Source organism: Coccinella septempunctata, chromosome 2 (genome assembly GCF_907165205.1).
Source record: "Coccinella septempunctata chromosome 2, icCocSept1.1, whole genome shotgun sequence".
Taxonomy (NCBI): Eukaryota; Metazoa; Arthropoda; class Insecta; order Coleoptera; family Coccinellidae; genus Coccinella; species Coccinella septempunctata.
In genome coordinates, this window is record NC_058190.1 from 53,187,150 (window position 1) to 53,208,909 (window position 21,760).

The following is a 21,760-nucleotide window of genomic DNA, read 5'->3' on the forward strand; positions in this document are numbered from 1 at the left end:
GTCAGCAAGTAGATTGTAGAGTGCTTCTCATACAGTGGCGTCGTTATCGTATTTCTTATAGGAGTGATAGTTTTTATAAATTAAGTTTTACACGAAATAGAGGCAATTTGAGACATTTTTTCTTTCGTCAACTTTGTGAAGAAGGGGCATGCTTTCTCTGTCAATACATCAATTTACAAATTTAGAGATGAGCAAATCCCCAAAAGTCTCCTTTGTGAAAATTCTTAATATCCTAGGGGGAAAAATTACCATATAGACACTTATTTTACTCCCTGAGTTCTTACGATTGGATTGTTGAAAAACAACCAGTGCCTCACGATTCGCCACACCACTGTCTTCTAGCGGCATCAAAAGCCTTCCTCAATACATGTCCGAACGTAACTTTCGAGTTCAATTAATGGGTTTCTGTAACGAATTATTAGGCACGTTGACGTGCCTTTGTCAGACATAATTGTAGGATAACTGAACATCGGTTCATTCGGTGCTTCCATTTGAATATCTTTCGAATTATTGTAATTAAGTTTGATTGAGGACTGATTAACCAACACAATAACCACATTCAGCCTGAATTGTTTCCATTGGTAACTCTCTTGCTTCGGGCAACTCATTGAGGTAGATTGCATCTAAGTATAAGACGACACCAAAAATTTTATATGGATTCGTATTGTGTAAATTTGAATATGTTCGTTTATGGAAGACTTCAGAGATTCAGGTTGTGGAATAGAATAGTCTGAATCATTCAGGCCTAGTGAATTGTATTGTTAAAGTAAGTGGGTAACATTCGGCTGTCATCTAAGGTCTTTTGTGCCACCCATCAGGGCTCTTCTCACAACAGCGCATCTGAAGCCTGCCCTCCAGCTCCAGAGTTCAAATGAACTCCACCATCAGGAGGCTCTTCTTATAGTTGCATTTTCCTATACCACAGATGGGACAGAAGATATAGATAACAATAAATCAAACCAGCCTACTTACCCCCTTCCGGGACATTGAGGGAAAAACCGTCCCAACTAAGAAGAGTACATGGTGGACATCGTTTCGGACTCGGTCTACCTTGTCAGAGCAAGGGTAAGAATTGACTGAGATTGGTTGAGATAACGATCGATGAGTTGATGGCAGGTATGGATCAAAAACGTTTGAGGCTTTCAAGGCATGCCTAGGATGACATATGGGATCGTTGGAACAATTTAAAGACGAAGTAAGTACTTTCTTAAAGCCTTGGTACTGCAGCAAGCCACTTGGTGGAAGAGAGTAGGTTATATCCAGTAAAACCCATGAGGAGGGAATGAGGTGGATCTGGTGAATGTAAAGAAGAAGGAAGAAAGTTGAGGCAACTTCGGAGTTTATGGACCCAGAACTTATCTAGTAACGTTGGTTGAATGAAGTCGGATAGTTTGAGACTTTAGAAGTAGGCCGAAAAGATTTTTTTGGAAAAAGTCAAGGGGCAACATTTCTTCATCTCCAGAGGTAACGAGTTATCGGATGATTAGGCACATTGGTCCAGAAAAGAATTTCAAAACCCTTGCAAAGGAAACATAGCTAGGACTACCAAGAACGGTATTGGATCTGTACATTTAAAGGTCGTATTTTTGACCTGATGTCGTAGCATTGATCGAAAAACTATACCTAGAAGATAGAACCATTGAGAAGTCCTTTGTGATTTGTTTGGTTCTCTAAACCTTAACATGGGACTCCAGAAAGTGTATCATGCTTCTATATAATCTACCCACAAAAGGTCGAAGCTGGTAGGTGAGCTCATTTGTACGTCACAGAAGGTCAAACTTGTTGCAGTAGTCCTGTGTTTCATCAGAGGCTCGGGAATCTACAACCTGTGTTCCCGAAACCAGATTCTGTACCTTCACGCCATACTTTCTTGACTGGCTCACCTTAATCTATCAATAGGCCAGCGATTTCGTTTGAACACTAGTTGAATATGGAGTGGGATACGCTGGATTCGGCGTGGACGCTGTTAAATACATAAGAACGTTTTCTAACTCTTCTGGCACCGAAAGTTTCACCGAATTTCGTGATAACTTTGTACTCAATTCGATGTTGGCGTTCCAGCTGTGGTCTGGACGCGGCATAAAGACTCCGTGCCCAACAGAAGGCCGGTATCCAACCCTCACCCGCACCGTCCAGACCTAATCCCCATCGTCCATCAACCCCGATACGCTTGGACGTACCAGATTATCCCGAAACGTAACGCCGCGAGAAACGGGGGCGTCTGAGCGCGCGGCCTGAATAATCGGGTTCGGATAATCGGTCGGGGCGCGACCAACGAGCCGTGCGAGATAAAAGTCGGCCGGCCGCGGCGTCGGGGGTACGTAAAATGACGCGGATCGCCAGAAAATTCCCTGGTTCGCTAATCGCGGGCGCGCCGTCACGATCGTCGTTCGATTGTTTAGCCGATGTGGGGATAAGTGGGTCGAGCCATACTTTCGCCGGTCGTTCATAAAAACGTTGCTGTTTGACGCTTTGAACTTTGCACTTCTACTCGAAAGATCGAAGGAGGTATTGATATCTAGTTAGTTGATACCGTTTTTGTGGATTATGAAAATATTGCGATACCAAAGCAACCTTTAATATTCCATAAGAGGTGGCAGTGTCAAGTTTTACTTTAAAATGTCGAAACAGAGCTGTGTCCTGCCACCGGTTGTAGTATCTATCACTACAGTGTACTGATGAGGGACAATGATCCCGAAAACGGTCTACAGCTCTGTTTAGATGTTTTCAACATCTCTGGGAATTTCCTACGCTTGTTCATGACTACCTTGCATTATTAGAGCGACAATTCTACGGACAATTTCATTATGAAATACGAGGATGTATCGATATCTAGTTAGACTAGACATGTATAAAACAAATATTGCTTTATCATAGCAACGAACTCATAAGAAGTGTCAGTGTGAAGTTTAAGGTCAAAAAAGTAAACCGGAGTTACGCAATAAATTAAAAGAAGAAAGATGTCCACCGAAACTGTGAAAATCGAAAAATTGGAGTGTCCAGCCATTATCGAGTACCTACCTGTATTTAAAAGGGTTAAGAGGTAAGCAGATTTACGAAGATATGCTAAATATCATTGGTGATCAATGTCCTTCGTATGCGACCGTAAAAATTTTGACTGCAAGCTTCAAAAGAGGTAAATTTTCCATTGAAGTTGATGACCGATCGGGAAGGCCAGTTTCTGTGTCAGTCCCCGAAAATATCGATGCAGTTCATGACATGATTTTATCAGACCGTCGAATTGGGCTAAAACGGATATCTGACGCAATGACTATTTCATACGAACGCGTTCATCATACAGTTCACGTCAATTTGGACATGAGAAAAATTGCTGCGAAATGGATCCCCAAATGTTTGAACGTTGACCAAAAGCGGGCAAGGGTAGAAGCATCGCGTTCGATCTGTGGTCTATTTGAAAACGATGTAGACTTCTTAAACCGAAATGTTACCATGGATGAGACTTGGGTACATTTCTACGATCCAGAAACAAAGCAACAATCGATGGAATGGCGACACTCTGGTTCTCCAAGACCTAAGAAGTTTCGTGTCCAAACTGCTGGAAAAGTTCTTGCTTCAGTTTTTTGGAATTGCCATGAATAAATCATGAATAATTTGTTTGGATATAGGTAGAACAATGACCGGAGATTACTATTCGACCTTACTGATCACTCTACGGGAAAAAATTGAAGAGAAAAGACGCGGAAAACTATCCAAAGGTGTTTTGTTTTTGCAGGACAATGCCTCTGCACATAAATCTTGTGTTGCCATGCAAAAAATTCGTGATTTAGGGTTTGAATTACTAAAACACCTCCCTTATTCACCAGATTTGGCTCCATTCGACTATTATCCCTTTCCTCAAATGAAAAAACGTTCAAAAGGTCGTAAATTTTCTTCCAAGGAGGAGGTAATAAAAGCTGTGGAGGTCTGGTTTGCAGAGCAAGAAAGGTCTAGAGACGGTTCTGGTTCGCTGTAATAAATGTATCCAATTAAGAGGAGAATATGTAATAAAATATTTTGACATTGAAATTTCGTTTGGTTCTATAGTACCCTAAGAATTTTTCAATACATCCTCGTATAGCTATCCTATGACCTTTTAAAAGTCTCAAACACCCACGCGTTCTAGACTATATCTAGCAGTAATCAGCTGACCTGTATTAATCGCCTCACCTGACCTATCTCCACTTCGGCCGACCCTTGTAAACATCCGTCATAACCAGACTGCACGCGTAATCTCGGCGGCAAAGATCAAAGGTGACATTTAGACGTGGGTCAACCTGTGCAAACACGTCGCCCGAGCGCAAAACAAACATGCATCGGCCGTCCAAGTCTCGGATGAAGAGCGGGCGAGGACATCACGGCCTGTTGCGCATGATGTGCGTCGATAATGACGGCAATTTTTCAATATAATAGGCCGGTTTTGTCTGCCGTAACGAAACAAACAGCCGATAGATCGCCCGTCTGACACTTGGAGACGGCTTAACGCCCGCGGCCGCGCTCTGATTTATCCCCGTTATTAGCCGGGTTTCCTGAAAGGACGGAACGTTATTTCGCGTTATTTTCTTGTCGTCTTAGTCAGATGGCGAGGGTTTGGAGAGAGTCATCGATCATGCAGTTCGATTGTCGTGTGTAATTGCTGCTTATCCATAGAAACATAAGAGTATAAACGCGGATTGTTGTCGAGTGTGGAATCCAGAAGATGGTACACGAAGAGCTAAAGGTACAGGACGTTTCAGGAGGACAACCATATGCCTTAGGCTTCTGGTTTTACGGTCACCTTCATGTCCACAAGGCCAATTGCAAGGTCTGCAGAGCATGGCAAGCCAATTACTATGCCAAATGCCTATCGCCGTATCAGAACTTCTGGATTTACGAGGATATAAGTAAAAACTTCTTAGTCTAATATAGAACCAAGCAAAATTTCAATGTGGAGATATTTTATTACTCAACATAGTCTCCTCTTAATTGGATACATATATTACTCTCTAGACCTAAAGGCCAAAATGAAAACGTTTCTTCTTGCTCTGCAAACCAGACCTCCACAGCTTTTATCACCTCCTCGTTGGAAGAAAATTTAAGACCTTTTAAACTTTATTTCAGTTGAGGAAAGAGATGATAGTCAGATAGAGCCAAATCTGGTGCATAAGGGAGGTGTTCTAGTTATTCAAACCCTAAATCACTAATTTTTTGCATGGCAACAAGAGATTTGTGTGCAGGGGTGTTGTCCTGTTGCAAAACAAAACACCTTTGGATAGATTTCCGCGTCTTTTCTCTTAAATTTTTTTCCGTTGTGTGGTCAGTAATGTCGAATAATAATCTCCGGTTATTATTTTACCCTTATCCATCTGAAAAATCAATAATTATCATTCCATGGCAATCCCAAAAAACTGAAGCAAGAACTTTTCCAGCAGATTCTTGAACACGAATCTTCTTAGGTCTTGGAGAACCAGAGTGTCGCCATTCCATCGATTGTTGCTTTGTTTCTGGATCGTAGAAATGTACCCAAGTCTCATCTATACTAACAATTCGGCTTGAGAAGTCTACATCGTTTTCAAATCGAGCACAGATCGAAAGCGATGCTTCTACCCTTGCACGCTTTTGGTCAACATTCAAACATTTGGGGATCCATTTTGCAGCAATTCCTCTCATGTCCAAATTGACGTGAACTATATGATGAACCCGTTCGTATGAAATATTCAGTGCTTCAGATATCCGTTTTAGCCCAATTCGACGGTCTGATAAAATGATATCATGAACTGCATCGATATTTTCGGGGACTGACACAGAAACTGGCCTTCCCGATCGGTCATCATCTTCAATGGAAAATTTACCTCTTTTAAAGCTTGCAGTCCCATTTTTCACAGTCGCATACGAAGGACATTGATCACCAAGGGTATTAAGCATATTTTCGTGAATCTGCTTACCCCTTAACCTTATATTTATTGGATCTGTTTGAGATTTTGTACAAATACACTGCTCAATAATGTAAGATTCCATCAATATATTGCAGGAATATTCGCTGTGAGATGTTCAGTGCGGTAGAATACAGATTGTTCAGTTGATATTCTTGTTCTTATCCGAAAAGAATGGAAATCCTTATCGCGAATATGTTAGGAAATAGCTCAGAAAATGGAGCAATAAGGAACTGCTAAAAATCGATGTAAATCTGTTAAAACACGAAAATCCCACTTTCTCTCATCCACATCTTGCCATAATTCCACCTCCCATCTACGCTAAAACTCCGGCCGCTAATCTCATCTCAAATTGAAATTATCTTGTACCCGGTTAACTGCAACATTTTATCTCGGCACCGATTTTTCCACGTCACCTACCAACCGTCAACTCCAATCAATTTTCGCATAATTTCTCGGACAATTTCCCACGGCGCGCGTCTGCCAGAGCACGCTCATCCTTTAACTAACCGACCGCGTTTCGCTAAACCGCGATCGCTTTTTCCACCAAACATTTCAATTAGTCACATTGGCCAATTAGCCTTTCCTAAATTGGCGAGATTAAAGAGATATTACCGGCTTGGTGGACTCGTGCGAACATGAAGGAGGCTGGGGGTGTATTTAGACAGAAGGGAGAGAGCTATAGCTCTATTGCTGACAACAGACGCAGTCATAAAGCCATAAGGTTGATGACTTTACATCAATATATACCCCATTCACTTTTATTTTAGCACTCGGTTGTCCATGGAAATTTGACACATTTCACCCTGTATAGTACGAAAATGTGGTTATGACGCTTGTCAAAACATTTTTGGGTTTTAAATCAAAGCAATGTTGCCCGTTCTACGTAAAAGTTTCTGTTATTTCGTATTTTATCACAATGTCGATTCTGTTCGGAAAATATGTGACGAACATAATTGAAGTTTATACAAACTGATTGAAGGTATACCAAATCCAGTTTTTTGCATGGAAAATACAAGAGATCAGTATAATATCATAATATGCACTAGCTTGAGGAGGGTTAATGTTCGTCATCTTCTTTGGCTAAAGTTTGAATACGTTACATCAGTTGTAGATTTCAAAAATATCAACCCCAAGATGAAATGCAAATGATGCAGTGGTTGGGAATGGGTATCTCCCGAAGGAATTAACAGATAATCACAAGAATGTTAAATTCTTCAACAAAAATCATCTTGCATCAATATAAATGTAAAAGGAATTGAAGGTCAAGTCAAGATGAACTTCACCTTTAAACAAAAATTTCACATGAATAAACAATTAAGAGGACAACTGGCGCGTATTTGTGGCTGTTCATCTTAAAACATTGATATAATAATAATAATTAGGTATTTATTGGTACCTTAAGACATTTACAGTGTATAGGACAAGTCAAATGAAAAATAGAAAAATCAATTTTCGGGAACTTATTCTTCGATGACATTCATCGAAAATCCTGTAGTAATTTTTCGCATTAATTCACCCAAATTTAAAATTCTCAACTGCCACCACTTTTTTGGGTCTCCCAATAGAAGGAAATTCTTTGTCATCCTCTTCATTCACAATTTTTCTGATTGTGGAAATATTCAGCTGTAATACATATACGTCGTTTAGATTCAGATGAAACATTATATAAATTCTCTTACATTGAATATGTTCGCTACCGGCTGACGTATTGTGGATTTTAGAATATCAGGGTATAACTGAATGAGCGGGCCTGAATTCTAAATAGCTTTTCCTGAAACCCTGTCTCTTTTTTCAATCACTTTCAGCATTTTCGTAATAAGAATTGATTAGTTGTGGCAACGGCGTGATGACATTAACGACATTTCATGAGTGCCAACCTTACTCCGTTATAGTTACAAAAACTTGAGAAAATTATTTCATAGCCAACCGACTGCTAAAATAAATTTGAATGAGGTATAGAACGTCCACGCAACTTACGCAATTCCAAGTTTTTCTTTTGATGTTGGACAATACCTCTTGCTTATGCGTTGACGAGGGTGAGCATTCATGTACTTAATTAATCACGTCCATCTCAAACTTCCTGGTGCGTTTCTAGCTTGCGGACGTATTATTTCGTTGTGTACGCAGCAGTAATCTTCACTTTTGAGTCTCTGAATCGATTCTTTCATGCCCCGTGGTGATTATACCATGAGAAAATGAGCTTCTAGAAGACTATTTCGATTCGTGAAATAACGGTTTTTCATTGCAAAGTATCGAAACGAACGCTGCATATTATTTCGAACGTGGGTTAAGACCCAATTATTGAATATCATTCTTCCTTCAAACTAATTCATACTCTGCGATGGAATTCAAATTAGAGGAAATCGTCATGCTCCCCCAAATTGCTCAACCTATCTTACGGTTCCTAACGCGATCAACAAACTAATTAAATTGCATTCACAAAGGGGAACACAAATAGTTTACAGAAAGGGGCTCTCATCAACCCATTAGGTAGATTATAATCCATAATATGCCTTTGTCGAGTTTCCCCATTCAACGAAATTTCCATATTCCTCTGTATGTGAACTATTTACATAAACGGGATTTTTTTTCAGTGGGACCGAAGGTCAAGTGTTTCCCTGATAAGATGAGGGTGGAGGTGCCTATTGTACCATCCAACACGAAGCAGGTTTACTTGGAAGGGCTCAAGAACTACCCCGATCCAGCTTGTCGTCCACACACAGACTCTACTGGAAACCTAGCTGTGCTAGAGCTTGATCTTAGAGACGTGTACCGTTGCGCTGTCACAAGAGTAGTCAATGAAAAGACGGTAAGAGAATTTGACTGAGAATGATTTTATTAATGAAAGTTATACACGATATAAAGCTGCTGAAGCCCCTTCTTTATAAGATGTAGACATTGAAGTACAATAGTACGATCCTAGAACACAGGTATATTCAAATATTATATTATCATCAAAATATCTCTTCATATTTCCCTACTGAAAGCCTGAAACTTCATCTATGATCTGAAAGTTGGCAATATATTTAAGAATAGAAAAAGCGGAAGAGTATACTATATAGGTATCTGATAATTCCTCATCACATTCTCTTAGTTCACGATCAACAACTGCTCAAAATATTACCTATACAAAAATGTTCAGTAGCATCTCGACATTCTGCATTTTAATATACATCGCTGAAGACTATCCTTCACAGCCACCCAAGTGGAATTCAATATCATTTAACGAACCAAGAAATGTATACCCGCACCTGTCATTCAAAGGCAGTCACGAATACCGAATTTAATAAAGAGATGCCCTCTTGTTTCCGTGAAATCTCCATTAATCGATCAAGAACCCCATCAATGGACCATTGTGATCGGCGATGGACTTCATTAACGTCGGTATTTAGAACTTGATAGAGGTGGAGAGGAAAAACGATAAATCTTCGTTTTATAACATTTCCGGAAATATCGACTGCAGAATCGAGAAACAGAATTCGTTATTATGCAAGAGAAAAATTCCTGATGAACTCCTTATTGCGTTTTCATTAGAGCAGTTAACTTTGATTGGAGGACTCTCTGTTAATTTCATGCATTTTTTTCTAAAACTATTGTAAAAATTGTAATTGAAATGAACATAATTATGATTTTAGCCTTGCGGCTTTCACACTCCTCTCCAGAGGAAAATTCACTTATCCCAGATATCTCAGATATTGAAAGGATTAAGCTCTGCTGAAGCCCTTTCCAGGTTTTCGGGCCCGTGGTGGTGGTCATGTCCGGTTCGCTCCTCGGCTCCCTGCTGTAGGTTGGATTCCTGCTCCACTCGCACTTCCTGTCGGAGCAGACGGTGTTCCTCTACATTCCCCATGTACTTGCGTACAGTTCTCGCCGTTCCGAGCAGTACCGCCTTCTGCATGACTCTATAGATATTTTCGTCCAACTGAAGTCTCCTCAAGTTCTCTAGTAGCTTCTTCGGTATCAGGCCTGTAGATGAAATGACAATAGGGATGGTCTTGATATCTTTCAGCTTCCACTGTCCTCTGGTTTGTTCCTCGAGATCTCTGTACTTTGAAATTTTTTCAGTGTGCCTATCTAGAAGATTGTTATTATTTGGAATTGCCACGTCGATGAATAGTGCTCCGTCCTCATCCTTATTGAGCAATATGAGGTCTGGTCTATTCTAGGTTATTTTCCGGTCTGTGAGAACCGTGCGATCCCAGTAGAGCTTGTGATGTTCATTTTCCAACACACCATCCGGATGGTAATTGTAATAAGGAACCTTTTTCGAACTTAGCAGTGGGAGCTTGAGTGCCAATTTTTGATGAATAATCTTGGCAACAGCATCATGTCTATTTTTGTACTCCGTGCCCGCGAACTTCTGACATCCGCCGGTGATGTGCTGGATAGTTTCATGTGTCGCACAGCCATAACGACAGCTATCGTTCGCCACTGAGGCATCCTTGGCGATATATTTCATGTAATTTCTTGTTGGAATCACCTGATCCTGGATGGCGAGCATGAAACCCTCTGTCTCAGGAAACAACCTTCCGGAAGTCAACCAGTAGTTCGACGCAGATATGTCGATGTAATCATGGTTGACCTCGTTCTGGTGCCTTCCATGCAAAGGTTTGTCAATCAGTTTCTGCATTTTACTTTCTGCACAGTGTTCGACGGTTTCCAAGTGATCCTGTTGTAGCTTTAACTGTGTAGAACTATCAGCAACACAAACTACTCGATGGAGTTTTGACGCAGCAGCCTTGCTCTGGAAATATTTTCGAAGTCCTTCAATTTCCTGGGACATACGGTTGGACAAATCAACAATTCCTCTACCCCCAAGATGTCGTGGCAGCTCTGTACGTTCTATTGAGCTTTTGGGGTGATGTTTATTGTGTTTAGTCAGCATCGTCCTTATTTTTCTCTGTAAAGCTGCTAAATCCGTGGTCGTTCAAGAGATGATACATGAATAGCTCAGCACCGAGCAAGCGTAGGTGTTAATCGCTTTCATCAGTTCTCATTATTATTATTATAACAAATTCCAGAAACTGCTCTCGCTATTCACATTAAGAGCAATTCTTGAAACAAAGCTGACCGACAAATAATGGAAGGACGTATGTTAAACACTCGCCCTGTATTTGTTCCAATAAAGGCCTTCTATGTGGTGTTTAACGTGCCTTGTCATGTAGTCTCGCCTTCAAAATTCGAGGAGACAAATCGACCAATTAATCCAGCGCTTTTTCCTCGGTTAAAGATCAAACGCCGACGAATCCTAGTTGGCGATCTGAACATCATCAATTGTCGGATTAATAGCCTCTGGATCAACAGCGAAACAATCCGGGAAACCCAAGATGCCTAGCAGGAACGATCGGTCCAATTTGTCCCGGCCAAAGTACAATTCTTGTTGTCGTTCGATTAATTCCTCATTTGGGAAGTATTTTCTTTCAAGTCGCAGACCGAGCTCCCCGGGAAAATTCCCCAGAGCCGAAATTAATTTGTCGTCGAGTTTTGTTGATATTGTCGTCTTTGGCTGGGGGAGGGGTCTCCTCCTGGGAGGTTGGAAGTTAATGGGAGGAGAATAATTGAATGTCGTGAATCAAGTTGGAGGCACTGTTGTTGGTTTTATTAGATTGGCTTAGGTTCCATTTGGATCTGTCACGGAAAAACTTTTGGAATATAAGGGAAGAAATTAGGCTTCCGCCTGCAACCTTCAATTAAGCAATAAAAATTGCTTCTTCATCTTTATAATCACATCTCGAAATTACTTGAGAATAAATGATCAAGTATTTAAAAAAACTTCAAAGGACCCAACTCTTGAAACTATGTTTCAATTGCTGCAGCTGATCGTTTCACCGATGTGAAACAATATCAGGGGACTCCAAGTTGTCACCCTCGATATCAACGCAACCTCATCGTTTGTTGGCGCATAAGGACGCCTGACTTGAATATTAAAACGTTTTGTGAAATAAAAGTATTCTTCATAGTTTCTCGTATAATGCGCTGTTTTTGAGTAATTTGATGTTCAAAAATAAAAAAAATCTGTGATATTCGGAAAATTTGATACTTTAGCTGAGTGCAACTCTGTTTAAAAGATGCATAGGTGTGTAGTGTCACAGATTCAGCTGGTAATTCTGAAGGTAATTTTGACTTTCCAGGAGTAGCACTTCTTATTATGAAAACTTACAATGGCTTTATCTTTTTATCAGGACCGAATCAGAAAAAATGGTATGAGAAAAAAGTGGTTATTTCGATTTCAAGAATCTGCTGTCATTTAGGTACTTCAAAACACATAAAAATGTGGAAATACGAATTCAATAAGTTTTACCCTCTTATCAATGACAAAATCACCCTAAGCAACAAAAGTTATACCTATTTTTTGATTTGATTAAAAAATACTCGTTATATGACAAGGTAGAGAAAGAGAATAGATCTTACAATATGGCAAAGATATATTTTACTAATTCCTGACATCATTGACTTTCAGAAATTGATAGACCTCTTCTGAAATATAATGTAGTGACTAATGTTTCGTCCTTTCTCGACATCTTCAGCACTAAAAATCATTCTAAGAACCTCTTTTCGTTTTCAGGGAAAACAAATCTTCTACCAGACATTGGTGGTCGAAGGCGAGGAGAAAACGGAAGACGGTCAGTCGAAGAAGACCAGAGAAACGATCCACGTGAAATGCTCCATCTTATCCCTGAGAAACCACACCGTGTCGCGTAGGAGCGTCCTCCCTGCGGGATTCCAGGAACCCGAGTAAGTTCCCGGATTTTTACGGTCAGGCGGTGGATGAAGCGCTCATTGTTTCATTATGGCGTTGTTTGATAGTTGTTTCTGCGATCGTGGAACTTTTTTCCGAATCGTTGTTCTCGTACGTCGTAGATGTGATTTTATGGGGTGATTCGCCGGTAGTGTCTGAAGTTTCGCTGTATGAATGGATGGATCGGAAGTTTGCTGGAAAATTTGTTAGTCGTTTCGGTTATATTGGGAGAAATGGCTCGGAGCTTTAAAACACGAAGATTCGGGAAAATGAAAGAACTGGATTTTCAGTATACACTGCTCAACAATTGATGGGGATCATGCATAAATTCCTCTTTATTCGTGACATTCGTTGAGTTGTCTGGAACAACAGTACAAGGGAATTTTGTACCTCCAAGGGTGGCACAGCCCATCATGAAAACTCAAAATGGATATAGGTATCTTTTTATCAGGGACGAATCGGAAAAAATGGTATAGGAAAAAAGTGTTTTTTTGACCTCAAGAATCTAGTGATGAAGTACACTGCCCAAAAAAATTAACGCACATTCTGAAAATCTCAATTTTAATGAAAGTTAACTCTACATTGACTTTATAACTTATTTTTTATGTTTCCTCGGGAAGGTTTTGAACGAAACAAGACGCATAGAAGAAAAATTCAGGATTTCACCGAATCTTATGTGAAAGAAGAGAAATGAACAATTTTCAAAATACTGAAATGCTGATAAGTCATTTAATACTTGGTATTTCCACCCCTTGAGTTAATTACAGCTCGGCAACGACGGTTCATACTCAAAATGAGTGATCTTAAAATGTTCTGATCTAATCCTTCCCAGATTTCTCCGAGTGGGATTCCTAAGTCATTAAAAGTAGCTGGATGATTTTCTGAACTTCTCAGCCTTCTATTGAGGTTGTTCCATACCTGCTCAATCGGATTGAGATCTGGACTTCTTGCTAGCCATTCAATTCGAGAGACTTCAACCTCTTCAAGGTTCTCCTGAACGATGCGAGCACGATGGGGTCTGGCATTATCGTCCATAAAAATGAAATTTTCACCAATGTATGGGGCAAATGGCTCTACATGCTCTTCAAGAATGTTCTTATATACTTATCAGCATTCATAGCTCCATTATCAACGACCACTAGCTCTGTGCGAGCAGTCAAAGATATTCCACCCCATACCATAATCGATCCTCCCCCGAAACCAGTAGTATTCAGGAAATCGCACTGAGCATAACTTTCATGTGGACGTCTGTATACAAGGGAACGTCGATCACAATGGTAGAATCTAGACTCATCTGTGAAGAAAACTCTTTCCCAATCGGCCACTCCCCAATGGATATGCTCTCTCACAAAATCCAAACGCGCCCTTCGATGGGCTGGGGTAAGAGCTGAGCCTCCTGTCGCGACACGAGATCTTAAATCATATTCTCTGAGGCGATTTCTTATCGTCTGTGTGCTAATTTGCACCTCATGAGTTTGCTCAAGCTGAATTTGAAGGAGGCGAGCGGTTGCAAACCGTTTTCTCAACGAAGAAACTCTCAAGTACCGTTGAATGGCAGTTGTTACCCATGGTCTACCCTGTCCTGGTCTTCGGACATTCATACCTGTCTCCCTGAATCGGTGCAACATTCTGGACACACTTGTGTGGGAAACTTCAAACCTTTCTGCAATTCTTGTGTATGTCCACCCTTCTTCTCGCAAAACTACCGCTTGGGCACATTCCTCTTGAGTCAAATTGCGTGTTTCGCGTTGCATAGCTATCGAGTGTAGAAAATCAAACGAAAGAAAAACTATTGATCACTAGAATTGATCGAGAACAACTGATTTTAGAATGGAGCCAATACATTCAAAATCTGATAATATCATCTTTTTTTATTCATGCTGGGAAAAAACATCTGTATTGAAGAAAACCGTTGAAAGTGGATAAGATATACATGCATAATTCTGATAAAAATAATTATCATTGGGAACACCTTCAGTTGTAGAATAAATTTGAGGTTTCCATAATTTCTGGAATGTGTAAACAACTACTTCGAAAGGAGCGCCTTGGCAGTTCAGGCGAAATATACTGTCGAATTTGTCGTTCCTACCGGACAGGTATGCGAAGAAAGTCGCGAAATTTTCGATTGTGAACAACTGACGTTTCCTGTCGCTGTGACAGCGTTCTCGATGGGATCTCAACGACGCCGTCTGTAACATTTCCATTCATCAGGTGAAAATACGTCGTATTCGATTGAATTCACCGCCAATCACGGACAGGAAGCAATACCGAACAGGCCTGCTGATCGCGTAATTTTATGCAAATCACGAATGGGAAATATGACGACAGACGGCAGAAAAAATCTACCGCCCATCGAGTTTCCGATATCGCTGGCGTTGAAATTTTCGTCCTGTCCGGTCCCTGCTCGGAAAATGAGGTTGTCACTTATCTTCGCATGGGATTTAACATATGTGGATACAGAGTGATAGAGAGAACAGAACCCCTCCTACGGAATTTACTATGTATCACATTTAGATCTATGATTTTTTTCCTTGAAGATACGCGACTCGAAAGTTGACCTTCTCAAAAAGATGGGGTCAGTTAAAACTTACTCAAGACCGAACGGTTCTGTCCAAATGGATGAAATTTTCATATTTGATACTGGAAGAGTTGCTCTTTCAGAATATGTATCACATTTAGATCTACGATGATTTTTCTGGAAGAAATACTCCAAATTTGACCTTCGAGAAATTCCCAAAAATATTTGGTCAGTTGAAACTTCCTAAAGACCGAACCGTTCTGTCGAGATGAATGAAATTCTCAGATTTATAGCTAGAGGAATTGCTCTTTCAGAATATGTATCACATTTAGATCTACGATAATTTTTCTGGAAGAAAAACTACTCGAACGTTGACCTTCGAGAAATTCCCAAAAATATGGGAACAGTTGAAACTTCCTCAAGACCGAAAGGTTCAGTCGAGATGGATGAAATTCTCGGATTTATAACTAGAAGAGTTGCTCTTACAGAATATGTATCACATTTAGATCTACGGTAATTTTCCCGGAAGATAAATCACTCTAAAGAAGACCTTTGAAAAATTCCCAAAAAGTCGAGTTAAAATTCCTCAAGACCGAACAGTTGCGCCGGAGTGAATGAAATGTCGAGATTTATCACAGGAAGGGTTGCTTTTTTAGAGTATGTATCACGTTTGAATCAACCATGATTTTTCTGCTAGATACCTATTTCGAAAGTTGAAAAATGGAAAAATGAATGATTTTCTGTTAAACAGTATAAGATATCCGAAAGTTTAGGTTTTTGAACACGCTTAATCTATTGCGAGCAAATTCGAAAGCCTTTTTCTCCTAGTTGACTGCAAATTTCAAGCCCTTCGTGGAGAGCGTTATAATGAGAACAACTACGAAGGGATTCATGATAAAAAAAATTCTCATCTCAAACTCATTTTTTACTTCTTTTTTTCAGGGATTTGGAAATAACCAAGACAGTTACCGAGGTGGCCCCCGAACCCATCCTTGGGGTGGGCGTGAGACAGGCAGGTAAACTGGTTACCGGGGAACTTAACGTCTCCCCTGGCACCCCGCTTCAGATGGAGATCTTCCTCGACAAGGTTTCAGCTGCCATCTACGGCATCCTGGTCACACATATGCAGGTCACCGATACCAAATCCCAGGAGGAAACCATCATTTACAATGGGTGAGTATGACACACCTTACTTCAAGGTATCCATACGAGAGAAAAATGAAAATTCGCAGAACTCATTTTAAACTCAAGACTTCGTTGAAACCTCGAGTAAGAAAGTTTTCAGTCACTCAGTGACATGGAAAACAGAACTTCCAGTTTCCAAGAATTGATTAGAAAGAACTTGGAATATATTTAATATCCACTTAGTGCAGGGGGCAGATTGAATGGCCACCACGCTTCCCATACTTGCCACCTTTAGATTTTTTCCTCTGAAGATATTTAAAGTAGGTCGTGTATGAAACACAGACGCGAGATGTTGAAGAATTGACAGTGAAAATACGCACAGCATGCCGCAGGATTCAAGTTGAAGTTTCCAACATGTAATACACATTAGAAGCTTCATTCATTCATTGCTTAAAAAAAAAGAACAGACTTATAATTTCTTAGGGCTAATTGCGACTGTGTGCCCTCCTGTGACTGAAGAGACCCAACCGTGACCTACAGATCCTTCCACACTCCGGGTATGGAAAGTCACCAATCAGATCTGGCCGCCGCTGTATTCTTCACGAGTCTCCATTATAACCGTGAACCAAAGACCTCCACTGTGACCTGTCTAACGCTAGTTGTTCCCAGTTATGATTGGCATTAACTGATTTTAGGGATTGATGTAGTGTATCCTTAAACCGCTTATACTGGCCTCCTGGTTTCCTGGCTCCCTCTGCCAATTCGCCATACAGAGCTATTTTGGGGAGTCTTGTGTCTTGCATCCTCAGAATGTGGCCGCTCCATCTGAGTCGGGCCCTCGTTACTTGAGTCTCAATTGTTGTACAACTCGTGCGTTGCAACACTTCTGCATTTTAAACTTTGTGGAACCATCTGATGTGCATTATTTGTCTTAGATGACGTTGTTGCGTTTGTTCCAGTTGTTTAATATGTCGCCTGTAGGGCGTCCAGCTTTCGCTTCCGTAAAGAAGCTCAGGGAGAACGACTGCTTTGTAAACAGCTGTCTTGGTCTTCGGATTGAGGTCGTGATTTTGAAACACTCTGACCTTTAGCTTTCAGAATGCCTGTGATGCCGAATTGATACAGTTGTGTATTTCCGTGTCTAGGTTAGCCCTAGTATTCCAGAGTTAGTTAAGAAAGGGTTGGTTGTAGAGCCATTATGCTGCATTGGAAGCTAGGCAAGTCTGGCAAAGTTGTGGTGCTTCTGACTGCTGACGTCAGAAGCCAGAAGTCTAGTAGGAGTTGTTAATAAACGATTATGACACAGTTACGGTGAAGAAAATGACATAATGAATCTCAGATATCAGTTTCCTCATTGGATCCAAGAAAATATCTTTGAAACGAAAGAATGATATTCTGAATGCTCGGAACTGGGGTAGAGACGGAAACTAATCGATGTGGATCCGTCAATAAAATGTCGGTTTTCCCATAAAGCTTCTCTAAGCCCATTCCTTCCCCAACCTCCCATCGAAAAATCCCAATCTCACGAAGTCACCGCTCAATTATTCAACAAGTTTTCATTTCCGCCCCAAGCTCACCCCAGTCAGTCATTACCCATCTTCTCAACCGATGTTCTCACGTGACTGGACACGCTAGTGCTCGCATTTTCCCGAATGTTTCCACCTCGACTGCACGTCCTCGGCGACTAGACCCCAACTAACCCACCAGTGGCGTAGCGAGCTTAACTCGCGCCCGGGGCACAATACCTTTTCAGCGCCCCCCTCCCCCCACTCATTCGAAAACCATATAGGCATATAATATTATATTTTAAATATACTGGCAAATTGATGAATGCAAATGTATATGATCATCCAAAATTACTTCAAAAGATAGGTATTATTTAATTTTTATGTTTATAAAAAAATATTAAAAGAAACGCATTTTTGAAACAATGAAAAAGTTAATATTCATTATTTTCAAGGAGGAACACATTTAATTTCAATATGAATATAATCAGATACTTTCTAGAAAACGACTGAACATTTTATTTGTTGGTGTCTGAGAAGTATCTGTATAGAAAAATAGGCGATCCTTTAGTTTTAATTTTCCGGAATTTTTTTGACTGTAGGTACATATAAGCATATTAGAGTGTTGTTATTATTATCTTTCCAAATAACATTATTATCGTTTTAAAATAACAAGCTTAAGCTACGTAGCGTCAATGAAATAATAGAAATATATAAAAATAGTGTTCTGAAAGAAGGAATGTTTGGTCACTACAAATATTTATCATATCAATTATAACATAGTAGTAAGGCCATGGACTACCTTACAGGTAGATTCACCTTTACAGGCTGATTCGCCTTTCGTCCGATTCAGTAATGATTCTTATTTTCTTATATTGAAGACTAACGTCCAGTTTCATAATCGAATTTAATGTCACTTTAAGCTTAAAGCTTCCTTTACTGTAATTTTTAGTGGGGTTGAAGGGAGCTTTAAAATTAAAGGGACTTTAGGTTTTATTATGAAACCGGCCGTTAGTGAATTTTGAAGAATAGATGGAAGAAAGAAAAAAGGTTCTATAAGGCTTGCACTTTTAGCGGTGAAAAAAGCGTCTGCACGTTTTCGAAGATGTGAAAGAAAATTGTCAGGTGTACATACTCGAGCGTGTCTCTGATAATAAATTAATGTTAATTTGACAGTTTACGTGGTGGGGCTCCGTATGGAAGAGTTGAAAATGGTAAAAAAAAAAACAGAATTTCGAGCGTGTCAAATTTTAGGGAAATATGTTAATTGGACCCAAAGGAAGCTACTTTTCAAGAGGCTGATAATTTCGAAGGTCACAGTGGTCCTTTGAAAATGCAAAAAAAAATTGTTACTTCTACATACGTACTCGAACGTGTCAGATTTTCATACAGATATGAAAGGATAAAGGATTTACACAATCAAGGGGGGTTTTCTTAATCTGACAGTTTGAAAATGATAACAAGGCATTTTTTTAAATATCTTCCTTCCTGTACCTCTGATCGTTTCTGTATTCATTTTGGAAGTTGTAGATAATAAAATGCTGTACAACTTTTTTCTGAATCAATTTTACATACTCTTAACTGTTTTCGAGTTAGAGGGCGATAAGGGCGAAGAGCTTGGCCACACATGAGAAAGGCCAGAGTCATTGTAGAAACCCAGTCTTATGTACATTTATCGCCATATATCTCAAAAATGTTCAGATGTAGAAAAAATTGCTTCAGACAAAATTTTCAGAAAATGTTATGCACTACAACTTCTATAATGAATGCGAAAACAATTTGAAGCCCTGGAGAGGAGATAATTAAAAAAACCGATTTCTGTGATCTTTATGGCCAATTTTCATTGCTTCGGCATGCTCAAACTGTCAGATGATATTTTTTCTGTTATTGTTGAATTATTAGCTTAAAAATAAGAAAAAAAGCCACCGCGCTCGAGAATGAACATGCGATTTTTTTGTGCAAATTTGGCGCCCTCCCATACATTTTCGTCACGCATAAATTGTCAGATTAATAGAATATATACTTTTCAACATGTGATTAATCACACTTATATTAATCTGACACGCTCAAGTATGTACAATGATCGTTTTTTTTACTATCCCGAATGTCCGTCTTTGGTTACTCAACTATATCAAACGAATCAAGAAAGGAGACAATTTATGTAACCTCAAAGAGTAGTTGCCATAAGAGTGCTGATAGATACAGGTCGAGTTAGCCCTGCCAATTTTTATTGTGAATATATTATTGTAGTTTGATTTAGACCATCATTGTTCCTGTTTTCTTCATTATCTACGAATTAACAACTATTTCATAACACTGATTTGAAATATATTTTCCACAATTCAATTTTAAACCAGCAATTTTTTTGTTTTGCGAACCATTTGGCGCCCCTTTGTGAGTAGCGCCCGGGGCATGATGCCCCCCCTTGCCCCCCCCCTCACTACGCCACTGTAACCCACCCCCTTTCGCTCAAGACTCCCGCACCGCCGCCTTCATCGTTATTTTTCACCTTCCAGATGTTATCGTTGACGACGTCCCTTATGAAGAGACGTGGTTTCCTTTGTTTTAGGCGTCCCGAGGGACCGGGAAATTGGATTTCGGGGATCTCGGTCATGGAGAAGGCTTTTATGGGACGAAAGCAACGTCTCGAGGGGTAGATGGTGGGTGGGGACGTCACGGTGGGCTACGATATGGGATTTCGGTTTAGTTAAGGTTGAATACGAAAGTGGGGGTGGAATGTTGAGATGTTCAGGTGGTCCAGTCGTTGTGGAGGGTATCAGAACGAAAAAAATTCCACCCTTCATCGATATAATCACAGTTTTTCCAAAATCCTTCGTCCATATGTCAATTACTAGGTGTGGCATCCAGAAAATACTCGGCGATTTCTTTGCAAAAATTCGTTCACGTCAGTTTTACACGTGCTTCACTATCGCAATAGCATCTCCAGGTGGGTGAAGGTAAATTGAAGTGTTTGGTACCGAAACAACAATTTATAAGCAAACATTTGACTATACTCCTATGACTTTAGCCTTGCGGCTTTCACACTCCTCTCCAGAAGAACATTCACATATCCCAGATATCTCAGATATCAAAAGGATTAAGCTCTGTTGGAGCCCTTTCCAGGTTTTCGGGCTCGTGGTGGTGGTCGGGTTCAGGCCGCTTCTCGGCTTCTTGCTGTCGTTTGGATTCATGATCCACCCGCACTTCCTGTCGAAGCAGACGGTGTTCCTCTGCATTCCCTATGTACTTGCGTACAGTTCTCGCTCTATAGATATTTTCGTCCAACTGAAGTTTCCTCAAGTTCTCTGGTAGTTTCTTCGGTGTCAGGCCTGTAGATAAAATGACAATAGGGATGGTCTTGATATATTTCAGCTTTCACTGTCTCCTGGTTTGTTCCTCTAGATCTCTGTATTTTGAAATTTTTTCGGTGTGTCTATCTAGAAGATTGTTATTATTTGGAATCGCCACATCGATGAGTAGTGCTGTGTCCTCATCCTTATTTAGCAATATGAGGTCTGGTCTATTGTGAGTTATTTTCCGGTCTGTGAGAACCGTGCGATCCCAGTAGAGCTTGTGATGTTCGTTTTCCAATACAGCATCCGGATGGTAATTCTAATGAGGAAACTTTTTCGAACTTAGAAGTTGGTGTTTTAGTGCCAATTCTTAGTGAAGAATCTTGGCAACAGCGTCATGTCGACTCTGGTAGTCCGTGCCCGCGAACTTCTGACATCCCCTGGTGATGTGCTGGATAGTTTCATGTGTCGCACTGCCATAACGACAGCTATCGTCCTTCACTGAGGGATCCTTGGCGATATATTTCATGTATTATCATTTTTATTATTATTATTTGAACCGGGATCGTTGTGGCTCAATTAGCTTTTCTGGAACTGCGACCATCTAGATCTTTTGTTCTCTACCCTACTCTTTCATGGGAACCCAAGGAGGTCGTCAGTGGTGTTGA

General features: G+C 40.3%; 1 protein-coding gene across 1 annotated transcript in view; it reads left to right on the forward strand.

The window, feature by feature from the left end:
* Positions 1-21,760, forward strand: part of LOC123307858 — a 90,972-nt gene that overhangs the window by 64,702 nt on the left and 4,510 nt on the right. The window contains exons 2-4 of the mRNA XM_044890323.1: positions 8,507-8,721; positions 12,478-12,647; positions 16,112-16,342. Coding sequence (XP_044746258.1) covers positions 8,507-8,721; positions 12,478-12,647; positions 16,112-16,342 — 616 coding nt within the window. The remainder of the gene's footprint in view (positions 1-8,506; positions 8,722-12,477; positions 12,648-16,111; positions 16,343-21,760) is intronic.